General features: G+C 35.8%; 2 protein-coding genes and 2 long non-coding RNA genes across 4 annotated transcripts; 1 reads left to right on the top strand and 3 right to left on the bottom strand.

Annotated features, from left to right (window-relative positions):
* Window positions 1-1311: 1311 nt before the first annotated feature.
* LOC145095544 (uncharacterized) lies at window positions 1312-5132 on the bottom strand. Its single transcript, XM_079033401.1, has 2 exons — window positions 1913-5132; window positions 1312-1769 (listed from the first exon to the last, which is right to left on the bottom strand). Exons 1-2 carry the CDS (start codon window positions 5130-5132, stop codon window positions 1471-1473), a joined length of 3519 nt encoding a protein of 1172 aa, XP_078889527.1. The 3' UTR covers window positions 1312-1470.
* A 936-nt stretch (window positions 5133-6068) lies between these two features.
* LOC145092906 (uncharacterized) lies at window positions 6069-7254 on the bottom strand. Its single transcript, XR_013702679.1, has 2 exons — window positions 6577-7254; window positions 6069-6455 (listed from the first exon to the last, which is right to left on the bottom strand). It is a non-coding gene; the product is annotated as an uncharacterized LOC145092906 (long non-coding RNA).
* A 1714-nt stretch (window positions 7255-8968) lies between these two features.
* LOC145092905 (uncharacterized) lies at window positions 8969-11000 on the top strand. Its single transcript, XR_013702678.1, has 3 exons — window positions 8969-10224; window positions 10475-10575; window positions 10664-11000. It is a non-coding gene; the product is annotated as an uncharacterized LOC145092905 (long non-coding RNA).
* A 77-nt stretch (window positions 11001-11077) lies between these two features.
* On the bottom strand, window positions 11078-14597 carry LOC145092904 (uncharacterized). Its single transcript, XM_079030903.1, has 2 exons — window positions 11885-14597; window positions 11078-11734 (listed from the first exon to the last, which is right to left on the bottom strand). Exons 1-2 carry the CDS (start codon window positions 14586-14588, stop codon window positions 11436-11438), a joined length of 3003 nt encoding a protein of 1000 aa, XP_078887029.1. The 5' UTR covers window positions 14589-14597; the 3' UTR covers window positions 11078-11435.
* Between the last annotated feature and the right edge of the window lie 515 nt (window positions 14598-15112).

The following is a 15112-nucleotide window of genomic DNA, read 5'->3' as shown; positions in this document are numbered from 1 at the left end:
ATATAACAATTTTTTGGGGATGCTGTAGTACCTCAACGTCCTATGTAGCTCCGCCACTGCTCCCTTCTATATAAAGCTAAGCCATAGAAGAATGCATGATGTTTCTTATCCACAAAGTACAAAGGTTCTTAACTAGTTCCCCTTCATCAACAATACTAGGTAAGCGGACAAAAGCAAACTGTTTCCCTAATATTAATAATTTCGAGCAATATAAACATCTAATACCTTTCCAAACTTCCCATACAACTTCCACGCATCACATGATTCCACAGTCATTGGAAAAATTGTAACATAAAATGTAACCGATACTCTATTAAGATTCTTAAAATTAGGGTTCATACATCATATTAGGCACCGTAAAAAGAGATGTTAGAGGTGGGAGGAGCTATCGTCTTCTAGGGCAAGAAGAAGAAGGAGCATGTATTTAAAAGAAGGGAAAATGAGAGTTTTTATTTATTTATTTATTTATTTATTTTTCTTCAGTCAGCGTAGTTTTGGTAGGATTGAATTAGAGGTTTATGGATCGAGTAACATTTACATTCAACTTTTTCTTCCCTTCATGTTCTATATCTTCAAATACAAGATGGATGTCACATTTTTGAGGTACTTAATTAAGTGGTCAATGCTTGACTTATTTTGTGATACATAAAATCATTTAACATTACATCCATGTCATGTTGAAATGAAATTAAGGGGGGATAAGACATAAACCAATAAACTGAATTTAATGTTACATCCATGTTATACAAAACTCATCCACATGAAATATTCTTGTCATATTTTAAATCAAAGTGAAGTGAAATAACCAGTGAAGTGAAATGACCAATCACTGAAATCATGTATGTTTTAGTGTTGTTAGTTATCTTGTGTAAATGTTTTAGGTTGTCAAATTTGGAATTCAATAGCTCAAAAGCATGCTCAGAATGGAGTGCGAGTCAAAAATGTTCTAGACTCTTTAAATTGCTTTGATATTTGAAATTTTTTTCTTAATGTTTAAAATTTTCCATGTTTATAAAGACACATCTCATCTATAATACCACGCGTTTGATAAAATTCTCCAATGACATATATGACCTTTAGCTTTTATGGCTCATCATATAATCTAAAATAGAAATATATTTTATATAGTTGAATGACTTAGGTAAAGTACGTGTTATATAACATGATGTAAGACCCAAGTTATGGCCCATATATCATATTAACCAGGCACGTACCCACTTGTTGCGCGAGAATAAAATTCTATAGTAATACTAACCGAGCGGGATGTGTGTATTGCATTGTCCTTGGTTTCAAGTAGTGTGTTTTTAGAAGTATAGTAATCTTCATTGACTTATTTATTTACTACTACAAACATATGTGAAGTTTCTTAACAAAAAGCCATTCAAATGAGTACATAATGAAATGATACATATAGGAAACTTGAGAAAAGTAATGAACACTGAAAGTAAACTATAAGCAAGAGATGATAATTCACAGGAGATCCTTCATTAACAGATTTGAAACTTGTTGCATTGTTGGTCTTTCATGTGGATTGGAGTTCAAACATGCTCTTGAGAGACTTAAAACCAACTTAACATGTTTCTCAACTTGGGATGTGGGAGGAGGTATCCGACTATCTCCCACATTTTCTGGTACCAAATAATCTACAGACAATGTTGGTAAAGATGTTATCAGTTCTCCAGGATGCTTTCCCATGATCACTTCTAGTGCAACAACTCCAAAGCTATACACATCACATTTCTCGGTTGCCACCATCGTATAAGTAAGCTCTATATCCAAAGAAACATGCGACAAAAAAAAGTTATATCAATCCCACAAGATTCTAATATAGACAAATATATGTTCATATACATCTTTATATATATCATGAAATTTAAGAAGATGTAGAACTACAATCACAAGATTGTGTTACCTGGCGCGATATAACCGTAAGTGCCTGTAATTACGGTCCAGTTGGATGAGTCTAGCTTTAAAAGCTTGGATGTGCCAAAATCAGAAATATGTGCCTCACAATCAGAATCAAGAAGGATGTTGGCTATGGATATGTCTCTATGAATTATAGGTGGTGAGCAGTCGTGATGCATATAAGCCAAACCATTAGCCACACCCTTTACAATATTGACCCTTTTCAACCAATACAATTCTCTTACAAAGACATCGCTTCTTAAGATTGATCCAAGACTTCCGTTTTCAAGGTATTCATAAATCAATAATGAGTGGCGGACATGGGAGCAATATCCATAGAGTTTCACTATGTTGCGATGCCTTATGTTCGTTAATGCTCGTACCTCATTAATGAATCCATTATGATCAACATTCTCAGATGATGAGTGAAGTTTCTTGACAGCTACCACATTGTTAGGTTGTAGCTCGGCTTTGTACACAGTCCCATATCCTCCGGTCCCAATGCAATATGCTTCATCAAAGTCATTTGTTGCCTTCAAGATATCAACATACACCACTTTTCCATCAAAAGTTGTAGTAGAGAAATAATCACCACTTTCTTCATCCAATGGTTTTTGTGGAGACTTTTTCTTTTGTTGTTGATAAGAAATGAGGCCATACGTGAATACACCAAGTAAAATAGCCCCAATAAGTGGGATCATAATTACAAGGATAAGCTTATGATGAAAGGGATCATTTTTCTTCTTCATAATCTGAGTTGGACAAAGATTCACTCCCGTAATATTCCCACACAAATCTGGATTTCTTTCTATGGACGCATTCACAAAGCTGGCATAAGGGGGGACTGGACCTGAGAGATTATTGAAAGAAAGGTTGATATCAATCCCGCTAGGCAAACTTTTAAAAGCATCTGGAATAGAACCGGATAGTCTATTATGAGAAAGATCCAATTTTTGCAAACTCTGCAAGCTTCGAACTCCAGATGGTATCTCTTTCGTGAGAAAGTTATGAGATAAATCAAGTTCCGTAAGATGAACTAATCTACCAATCTCGGATGGAATTTTCTCATTGAGCTTGTTATTACTAAGATTCAAGAAGTGGATTTGTGCCCATTGTCCGATACTTGTTGGAATCGACCCATTCAATCTATTTTTAGATAGATCGAGTAGTTCAAGGAGCTCACAAAATCCAAGCTCTAGAGATATAACACCGGAAAGATGGTTGCCTGCCAAGTACAATTCCAACATATTTTTCATCTTCCCAAACTCCTTTGGGATCTCACCAACCAAACGATTCGAAGACAAATCAAGCCTTTGTAGTTGAGTTAAATTTCCAAACTCTGGAGGAATATAACCACTAATTTGATTGTTGTTCACCTGAAAATCAGTAAGATACTTCAACTTGGCAAGTTCACTAGGAATGGGACCAGTAAGCTCATTGTGATGCATATAAAGGTGATATAAAGATGTCAAATCACCAAATGAGGAAGGAATAAAACCAGTAAGCTGATTTCCTCTCACCGAAAGATGAGTGAGACACTTCAACTTCCCAAGTTCACTAGGAATGGGACCAGATAATTTATTACCACCGAGGATCAGCCATTGTATGCTGCTCAAATTTGCTAGTGATGAAGGAATCGAACCACTAAGCTGATTGTTGCTCATCTGAAGACTAGTGAGCGAGTTCAAATTCCCAAGTTCAATGGGAATGGGACCAGAGAGTTGATTTTGGTACAAACGAAGGACATTCAAAGACATCAAATCACCGAATGATGAAGGAATAGAACCACTAAGTTGATTGTTGTACACCGAAAAATGAGTGAGAGACTTCAACTTCCCAAGTTCAATAGGAATGGGACCAGAGAGCTGATTTTGGTTCAAATAAAGGACATTCAAAGATGTCAAATTACCCAATGATGAAGGAATAGAACCACTAAGTTGATTGGCGCTCACCTCAAGATCAGTGACCGCGTTCAAATTCCCAAGTTCAATAGGAATAGGACCAGAGAGTTGATTTTGGTACAAATAAAGGACATTCAAAGATGTCAAATCGCCCAATGATGAAGGAATAGAACCACTAAGTTGATTGTTGTGCACCAAAAAGTGAGTGAGAGACTTCAACTTCCCAAGTTCAGTAGGAATGGGACCAGAGAGTTGATTTCGGAACAAATAAAGGACATTCAAAGATGTCAAATCACCCAATGATGAAGGAATAGAACCACTAAGTTGATTGTTGTCCACTGCAAGATCAGTGAGAGACTTTAAATTTCCAAGCTCAACAGGAATGGGACCAGAGAGTTGATTTTGGAACAAATTAAGGACATTCAAAGATGTCAAATCACCCAATGATGAAGGAATAGAACCACTAAGTTGATTGTTGTCCACTGCAAGATCAGTGAGAGACTTTAAATTTCCAAGTTCAACAGGAATGGGACCAGAGAGTTGATTTCGGAACAAATAAAGGACATTCAAAGATGTCAAATCACCCAATGATGACGGAATATAACCACTAAGTTGATTATTGCTCACCTGAAGCTCAGTGAGAGAGTTTAAATTGCCAAGTTCAACAGGAATGGGACCAGAGAGTTGATTTCGAAACAAATAAAGGACATTCAAAGACGTCAAATCACCCAATGATGAAGGAATATAACCACTAAGTTGATTTTTGTAAACCGCAAGATGAATGAGAGACTTCAAATTCCCAAGTTCAATAGGAATGGCACCAGAGATATTGTTTGAGTATAAGTACAAAATGGTTAGTCGGTGCATGTTTCCTATTTCAGGTGGGATTACTCCAGAAAGCTTATTCATTGAAAAATCAAGATATACAAGTTTGGTAAGGAGTCTGATTTCTGGTGGGATGGGGCCAAAGAAGTTGTTTGTATGGAGATCAAAATGTGTAAGATTGTGTAGCAAAGAGAATGGAAATTGGTGGAGTGTACCTTTTAAGCCGGATGAACTGAGGTTCAACCTGTGAATGCTCCCATCAGCATTGCAAACTACTCCAAACCAAGAAGTGCATGGAGCCGATGCACTCGAGTTCAAAGGGAGGGGAATCCATGAAGAGAGCATGGAGTTTTTTGGGATTTCAAGGCTTGCTTTCCATTTAAGAAGAGCATTGGCTTCCTCCAAAGAAGCAGAACCAAAATTTGGTATGTGGAAGAGTGTGATTAGCAGAGTTAGAGAAAAAAATAACAAGTTTGAAGAAGACATTATTTGCTTTGCCATGTTGTTTTGAATAAAAAAATGAATGGTTTCCATTTCCTAATTTATACTTGAGCTACATTTTTTTCTTGTTTTATTTTTTTCACATACTTGAAAAGGAAATTTGGGAAATGTCATATTTTTCCACAAGGCGTGTCTTTTAACGTGTCAAAATTTTCGACAAAGGTGTGTCTTACACTTTGAATTGTATCTATCTGTCATGACATTAATCCTTTTTTAGAAGAATATAATTTGTTGTTACCTGAAATTTAAAAAGGCGCTAGGATTACCAAAAAGAATCCATGTGGTATTATATGTTATTATCTGTTGGATTTAACAATGTAATAATATAGCTTAACTTGATTAGTTAAACATATTTATTTTTGTTTTCTAATAAATGCTAATAGAAATTTCACTCCAAGTGTCTTTTACTTGAGAATTAGTTCTGTAACTGAGGCTCTATATTATACCGATGATCCACGTGAAAAGTGTGTGAATGGGTCAATGGAGATTGGAGATAGGGACATAACATAAGGGTCCTTTAAAAGAATCTAAACAACAAATAGACATGGTGTGTCCACATAACGTGTGAATGAGGGAAAACCGTAAACTAAAGAATATAAATATGAAGATAATTTAATAAAAACTAATGGTTCTTATTGTTCCCTGCAATCTGTTAATTCCTTTTCACATAGACTTAAAAATGAAGATAATTAAATAAAAAGTGAAATACAACTTTATTATTGTTTTTTTCTCATATTTCCACAACTGATTAGTTCACACAAATCTTTAGAATTAATCTGCACATCATATTTCTTGAATCAATTCTCTCTCCTAGGGTCCTTATCTTCACATATTAGTGAAGATAAAGAGAAAGCGAAACCAACACTAGGGGCAAAATGGTCAAAACTTGAACCAAATAGGAGAAAGCCATCTCACAGCATGTAAGAATGCAGTAAGGAAGAAACAGGATCAATGCACCAGTTTTATCTTGATGATTAAAAACTCTGGAATTGCGTGTTTTCCAAAGAGACCATATAACTGTATAGCACAAGGCACCCAACAATTCTACTTTCAGACCGAGTTTGAATATTAAGCTACACGTATTTAGTAATTTAATGGTTAAAAGTTGATATTGTCTTATTATACAAAAAGGTCTTGTGCTTTCTTTCTTCATTTAACATTTGCAGAGAATACTTCCTGCGCTTCTTTCATCTTTGATTTGATATGAAGTTGGCGTCTTCACTTTCATCATTTTTCTTTTTCTTGCAATAATACTTCATGCTGTGTCCATATTTGTGGCAGTAAAGCATTGAGTTTCTGATAAAAGCTTGTTCTATTGAAGACCTGTCATCAAATTGTCTCAAACCTCATTCATGGGACTCTAGAAATCTTCAACGGTTTCTGTTTCCTTCATCTTTAAACCATTAAACTCACAACGCAAAGTTTGCAAACGAATTGCTTTTACCTTATCTTCTACACGGTATGTCTTGTAGAGGGCACCCCATGCTTCTTTTGATGTGTTTGATGATAAAATCCTTTCAAAGATATTCTCATCAACAGTCTGATAGATTAGGAACAGGGCCTTTGGATCCGTCTTCTTGTTCTCTTTATCTTGGAGGATTTGTTGGGGTGTTGTTCCTTCCCCCTGAACCAGTTCCTTGTATCCATCTTCAACCAAACTCCATAGATCATGTGACTTAAACAACACCCTCATTTGTGTACTCCAATGGTGGTAATTTTTCCCTGTAAGTTTCAGAAGTGGGGACTGGAAAACACCATTGTTTGAAGCCATCTTTTTTCTGTGTTTTTGTTGTTTTCTGCACTTGTGTTTATCGGATTTACTTCTTGAATATTGGGCTTTGATACCAAATTGTTCGAATCAAATCAAAAATAAAGAAGTGCAGGAAGTATTCTCTGCAAATGTTAAATGAAGAAAGAAGTAGAAGACTTTTTTGTATAATAAGACAATATAAACTTTTTTATTCATCAGTCAAAATCCACACGGTATACATATATATACACAGTTTTGGTAACTGTCACGTGACAGTTACTTTCCAAACGACACAACTATTAGGGAAAATGACTCCTGAGGGTAATTAACTTTTACGTTTGTACTTATTTGGTCCTTTTTCTTTTTTTTGTATTCAATATACCATCGAACTTGTTGTCGGTGTTTACCATAACCCTTTTGACCGGCTTTTGACCTGTGATAGCCGGTCAAAGGGTTATAGTGAACACAAACAACAAGTTCGATGGTATATTGAGTATAAAAAAAAGGAAAGGGACCAAATGAGAACAAACGCAACAGTTGGTTACCCTTCTGATTCATTTTCCCTTTACTAATTTACAACAAATCTCATATCATCTCCTACTGATATTAATGACTTTATGAGATTCATTCTTGCTTCTCTTCAAAATATAATCTACGAAAGGACATTATTAATACATGTACAACTTTGTAATGCACTTGAATATTTATTAGGGAAATCTTGACTAAGCAGACGCATTTCATGACTACATTTACATTTGCAATCAAATGATTTATCGTATCATGGATTCTAGACAAGTCTACAAACGAGTGGAATCACAAGTGCTGTGATTTTTAAGTTTACGTAGCTTTAAGATCGAACTCATGGGATAAGATACAACATCAATATGTACAATATCATGTTGTTTTTGTAGACACATCACCATCATATTGTACATATTGATGCTGTATCTTATCCCATGAGTTCGATCTTAAAGCTAAGTAAACTCAAAAATCATAGCACTTGTGATTCCACTCATTTGTAGACTTTGTCTAGAATCCATGATACGATAAATCATTTTATTGGAAATGTAAATGTAGTCATGAAATGCGTCTGCTTAGTCAAGATTCCCATAATAAATATTCAAGTGCATTACAAAGTTGTACATGTATGAATAATGTCCTTTCGTAGGTTATGTTTTGAAGAGAAGCAAGAATGAATCTCATAAAGTCATTAATATCAGTAGGAGATGATGTGAGATTTGTTGTAAATGAGTAAAGGGAAAATGAATCAGGAGGGTAACCAACTGTTGCGTTTGTTCTCATTTGGTCCCTTTCCTTTTTTTTTGTACTCAATATACCATCGAACTTGTTGTTTGTGTTCACCATAACCCTTTGACCGGCTATCACAGGTCAAAAGCCGGTCAAAAGGGCTATGGTAAACACCAACAACAAGTTCGATGGTATATTGAATACAAAAAAAAGGGACCAAATGAGTACAAATGCAAAAGTTAATTACCCTCAAGAGTCATTTTCCCCAACTATTAAATATAATTTATATATATGGTAAAATTAATTGTCATGGTACAATGAATATTAACTGTTTGATGAAATGTCTAAATGTTTTTTTGTTTGTTTTTCGAGTTTAATGCCACATCAGCTGTATGGGTTGTTCATGCGGTGTTGTGATTGCATAGAGTACTTGAAAACAAAGAATATTTATAGAAAATAAATGGTTTCCAAACATTTGTTAGTTCTGCCCAAAGAAATTGTACAAACCCTAATAGGATATGGCCAAAAGTAACGTTCCTTGTATTACATTGGAATATATATATATATATATATATATATATATATATATATATATATATATATATATATATATATATATATATATATATATATATACAATATTTACACATGGCTACCACATACTTTACATAATTGATTTGCAACAAAATTGCAAAAATGGTCCCTGTGGTTGGCAAAATTATGTAGTTTTGGTCCAAAATGAAATGTTGGTGTACCATTGGTCCAATTTTGGATACTTTTTGTGGTTTTGGTCCCTATAATTGTATTTTCTTGTGTTTTTGGTCCACATCCCATCTAAAATGACTAATATGCCCCTTAAATAACTATATTTTATTTTCTTTTATTTATTTTCTTATTCTTATAATAAAATAAAAAACAAAAACAAAATAAACTCACCACACACATTCTCTCTCTCTCTCTCTCTAAATCTTTATCTGCCATGAACCATGGGTTGTGGTGGTGCGTCGATGAGCCACCAAGACAACAGCTTCATCTCTCGTACTTCTTTTCTCCTCCTGTCTAGTAAACTCCACCGAACCCCCACCTGCTTGCCTTGTTCCACCGGACCATTCTTATGTCCAACTTCCCTTCGAGTTTCATCGTTAGATGTCGCCTCCGTTCTTATTTCTTCGAGTGAACCAAGGTCGGTGATTTTGCTGCTTTGCGTCTTTCAGATCGCTGCCGAAGACAAGGAAGGAAAACCCACGAAGGGTCACCGGTCTCAAAGAAATGCTTCATCCCTCTCAACGGAAGGACTTCTGCCTTGTTTCCCTTCTTCCTCACAATGAACACGAGCCCTCATGTTCTTTTCAAATCGTCTCGTTCGACTGCTTTGTTCGTCCCCTCTTTATCCCGATTAAAACAAGAGACAGGGGATTATGAGCCCTAATTTCAATAAGCTCCAATCCAGCACCTGCACAACCTTATTCCATCAAAGGTTCAAACCTGCACTAGAAAAATCTCAATCCTCCGACCACAACTAGATCTGAAAACTCTAGATCCGTCGATAGGTTCGTCAATATCTGGGTTTCAGATCTAAGAAGCAGAGGCGTGGTTGCAAATGGATGGAGGCAAGCAGTGAACAAATGGTGTGGTGAATAATGGATGGGTGTGGTGGTGAACGATACCCCCAACGAGATTCGAGTTACAGTTATGGATTTCATAGCTTTTCTTCAGAAGGAGGTGTAGGTGGTGTTCTGACAAGGTAGAAGTGGCCGAAGAAGATTGTGGTGCTTGTGGTTTTGATGAAGGACTTCTGGTGGGTCAAAGCTTTTTGCTGGAGAGAGAGAGAGAGAGAGAGAGAGAGAGAGAGGTTTTTTGGCATTGAGAAGTATAGAGGTTGAATCCAGTAGTGGGAAGGCTACATGCGAAGGGAGATGGAAGTTGTAAAGAGACGATGAAAGAGAAAGTCGTGACAGTCGGTGTTAATGGTGGCGAACGGTGGCGGCAATCGGCGGTGATGGTGGCGACAATCGCTGGTGATGGTGGTGCCAATAGATGGAGATGGTTTTTGTGTTCTTGAGTTTCATCAAATACAAACACACACACACAGAGGTGGGTGGGCCTTTTTCTCATTTTAAATTAATTAAAAACATTTATATAAATACAAAAAAAAAATAGAAAACAAATATAAGGGGCATTAAGGCCATTTTAAGTGTATAGGGACCAAAAGCAATAAAAAGATCCAATTTTGGACCACCGGTGCATCAACATTTCATTTTGAACCAAATCCATATAATTTTGCCAATCATAGGGACCATTTTTGCAATTTTGTCTTGATTTGCTAATCTAATATACCCCTCAGTCTAAGGAGGAGGATCATAAATGCTTAGACCAAATCTAAAATCAGAAAATAGAGCTCGTGGAAAATGAAGATGTCGGCAATTTGGTAACGTGAGGCAACATGTAAGACCCAGATCTCCTCTTTAGATGCCCGCATCTGCAACTACCACTCCTTAATTTTGCTTTTAACAAATTTAAGTTTATTTTTCAGATGAACAAACCTACTCCAACTAAAATCTGAAACAAACTCATCACACACTAAGTGAACAATCTCCGACAAAACCATCCATCATGATCCAAGAATTAAAAAGTTTGAAGGAAATTGGACCATATTCTAACACATCCTCCAATAACTAAAATCATGTATGTTTTAGTTGAAATATTTAGTTAGTTATCTTGTGTAAATATTTTAGGCTGTTAAATTTGGAGTTCAATAGCTCAAAAGCATGCTCGGAATGGAGTGAGTCAAAAATGATCCAGACTCTTTAAATTGCTTTGATATTTGAAATTTTTTCTTAATATTTAAAATTTTCCATCTTTATAAAGACACGTCTCATCCATAATACCATGTGTTTGATAAAATTCTCCATTGACATATATGACCATTAACTTTAATGGCTCATCATATAATCTAAAATATATTTTGTATATTTGAATGACATATATGACCATTAACATGATGTACGACCCGAGTTGTGGCCCATATATCATATTAACCAGGCATGTACCCACATGTTGTGCGGGAATAAAATTGTATAGTAATACTAACCGAGTGACATGTGTGTACGACATTTTCCTTGGTTTCCAGTAGTGTGTTTTTAGATGTATAGTAATCTTCATTGACCTATTTCTTTACTACTACAAATAAATGTGAAGTTTCTTAACAAAAAGCCATTCAAATGAGTACATATGGAAACGGTATACGGAACTTGCGAAAAATAATGGACACTTAAAGTAGCCTATATCAAGCAAGAGATGTCAATTCAAAGCAGATCCTTCATTAGCATATTTGAAACTTGTTGCATTGTTGGTCTTTCATGTGGATTGGAGTTCAAACATGCTCTTGAGAGACTCAAAACCAACTCAAGTTGTTTCTCAACTTGAGATGAGGGAGGAGGTATCCGACTATCTCCCACATTTTTTGGTACCAAATAATCTACAGACAATGTTGGTAAAGATGTTATCAGGTCTCCAGGATGCTTTCCCATGACCACTTCTAGTGCAACAACTCCAAAGCTATACACATCACATTTCTCGGTTGCCACCATCGTATAAGCAAGTTCTATATCCAAAGAAACACGAGACGAAAACAAAAAAAAAGTTATAACAATCCCAAAAGATTCTAACATAGATACATATATGTTCATATACATCTTTATATATATTATGAAACTTAAGAAGATGCAGAACTAAGATCACAAGATTGTTTTACCTGGTGCGATATAACCATAGGTGCCTGTAATTGTGGTCCAGTTGGATGAGTCTAGCTTTAAAAGCTTGGATGTGCCAAAATCAGAAATATGTGCCTCATAATCAGAATCAAGAAGGATGTTCGCAATGGAAATGTCTCTATGAATTATAGGTGGTGAGCAGTCATGATGCATATAAGCCAAACCATTAGCCACGCCCTTTACAATATTGACCCTTTTCAACCAATCCAATTCTTTTATGAAGGTATCACTTCTTAAGATTGATCCAAGGCTCCCGTTTTCAAGGTATTCGTAAATCAAAAATGAGTGGCGTACATGGGAGCAATATCCATAGAGTTTCACTATGTTTCGATGCCTTATGTTCGTTAATGCTCGCACCTCATTAATGAATCCATTATGATCAACTTTCTCAGATGATGAGTGAAGTTTCTTGACAGCTACCACATTGTTAGGTTGTAGCTCGACTTTGTACACAGTCCCATATCCTCCGGTCCCAATGCAATAGGCTTCATCGAAGTCATTTGTTGCCTTCAAGATATCAACATACACCACTTTTCCATCAAAAGTTGTAGTAGAGAAATAATCACCACTTTCTTCATCCAATGGTTTTTGTGGAGACTTTTTCTTTTGTTGTTGATAAGAAACGAGACCATACGTGAATACACCAAGTAAAATAGCCCCGATAAGGGGGATCATAATTACAAGGATAAGCTTATGATGAAAGGGATCATTTTTCTTCTTCATAATCTGAGTTGGACAAAGTTTCACTCCCGTAATATTCCCACACAAATCTGGATTTCTTTCTATGGACGCATTCACAAAGTTGGCATAAGGGGGGACTGGACCTGAGAGATTATTGAAAGAAAGGTTGATATCAATCCCGCTAGGCAAACTTTTAAAAGCGTCTGGAATAGAACCAGATAGTCTATTATGAGAAAGATCCAATTTTTGCAAACTCTGCAAGCTTTGAACTCCAGATGGTATCTCTTTCGTGAGAAAGTTATGAGATAAATCAAGTTCCGTAAGATGAACTAATGTACTAATCTCCGATGGAATTTTTTGACTGAGCTTGTTATTACTAAGATTCAAGAAGTGGATTTGTGCCCATTGTCCGATACTTGTTGGAATCGAACCATTCAATCTATTTTTGGATAGATCGAGTACTTCAAGGAGTTCACAAAATCCAAGCTCTACAGGTATAACACCTGAAAGATGGTTACCTGCCAAGTACAATTCCAACATATTTTTCATCTTCCCAAACTCGTTTGGGATCTCACCAACCAAATTATTCGAAGACAGATTAAGTCTATGTAATTTAGTTAAATTTCCAAACTCTGGAGGAATATAACCACTAATTTGATTGTTGTTCACCTGAAAATCAGTGAGATACTTCAACTTGGCAAGTTCACTAGGAATGGGACCAGCAAGCTGATTGTGATGCATATAAAGGTGATTTAAAGATGTCAAATCACCAAATGATGAAGGAATAAAACCACTAAGCTGATTTCCATACACCGAAAGATCAGTGAGAGACTTCAACTTCCCAAGTTCACTAGGAATGGGACCAGATAATTTATTATCACTGAGGGTCAGCCATTGTACGTTGCTCAAATTTGCTAGTGATGAAGGAATAGAACCACTAAGCTGATTGGCACTCACTTCAAGATGAGTTAGAGACTTCAAATTCCCAAGTCCAATAGGAATGGGACCAGAGAGTTGATTGTTGTACAAATAAAGGACATTCAAAGACGTCAAATCACCCAATGATGAAGGAATAGAACCACTAAGTTGATTGTTGTGCACCGCAAGATCCGTGAGAGACTTTAAATTCCCAAGTTCAACTGGAATGGGACCAGAGAGTTGATTTTCATATAAATAAAGGACATTCAAAGATGTCAAATTACCCAATGATGAAGGAATAGAACCACTAAGTTGATTGTTGCTTACCTCAAGATCAATGAGAGACTTTAAATTCCCAAGTTCAACAGGAATAGGACCAGTGAGTTGATTTTGGAACAAATAAAGGACATTTAAAGATGTCAAATCACCCAATGATGAAGGAATATAACCACTAAGTTGATTGTGGCCCACCTCAAGCTTTGTGAGAGACTTTAAATTCCCAAGTTCAACAGGAATGAGACCAGAGAGATGATTTTCATACAAATAAAGGGCATTTAAAGATGTCAAATCACCAAATGATGAAGGAATACAACCACTAAGTTGATTGTTGTACACCGCAAGATCGGTGAGAGACTTTAAATTCCCAAGTTCAACAGGAATGGAACCAGAAAACTTATTCATTGAAAAATCAAGATATACAAGATTGGTAAGGAGTCTGATTTCTGGTGGGATGGGGCCAAAGAAGTTGTTTGTATTGAGATCAAAATGCGTAAGATTGTGTAGCAAAGAGAATGGAAATTGGTGGAGTGTACCTTTTAAGTCGGATGAACTGAGGTTCAACCTGTGAATGCTCCTATCAGCATTGCAAACTACTCCAAACCTAGAAGTGCATGGAACCGATGCACTGGAATTCAAAGGGAGGGGAATCCATGAAGAGAGTAAGGAGTTTTTGGGGATTTCAAGGCTTGCTTTCCATTTAAGAAGAGCATTGGCTTCCTCCAAAGAAGCAGAACCAAAATTTGGTGTGTGGGAGAGTGTGATGATTAATAGAGTTAGAGAGAAAAATAATAAATTTGAAGAAGACATTATTTTCTTTGCCATGTTGCTTTTAATAAAAAAAAAATGAATGGGTTGCATGTCCTAATTTATACTTGAGCTACCTTTTTCTTGTTTTATTTTTAATGTACTTGTAAAGGAAATTTATGAAATGTCATATTTTTCCACAAGGCTGTGTCTTTTAACGTGTCAAAATTTTCCACAAAGGTGTGTATTACACTTTGTATCTATCTGTCATGACATTAATCCTTTTTTTAGAACAATATATTTTGTTGTAACCCACGCTAGGATTACAAAAAGAATCCATGTGGTATTATATGTTATTAAGTGTTGGATTTAACAATGTAATAATATAACTTAACTTGATTATTTAGAGATATTTATTTTTTGTTTTTGTGATAAATGCTAATAGAAATTTCACTCTAAGCGTCTTTTACTTCAGAATTAGTTCTGTAACTAATTAAGACGTGAAAAGTGTGTGAATGGGTCAATAGAGATAGGGACATAACATAAGGGTCCTTTAAAAGAATCTAAACAACAAATAGACATGGTGT

This window comes from Lactuca serriola, chromosome 3 (assembly GCF_051521515.1).
Source record: "Lactuca serriola cultivar US96UC23 chromosome 3, Lser_US96UC23_V15, whole genome shotgun sequence".
Classification (NCBI taxonomy): domain Eukaryota; kingdom Viridiplantae; phylum Streptophyta; class Magnoliopsida; order Asterales; family Asteraceae; genus Lactuca; species Lactuca serriola.
The sequence above is the reverse complement of the archived record's forward strand: the minus strand, read 5'-3'. Positions and strand labels throughout refer to the sequence as shown.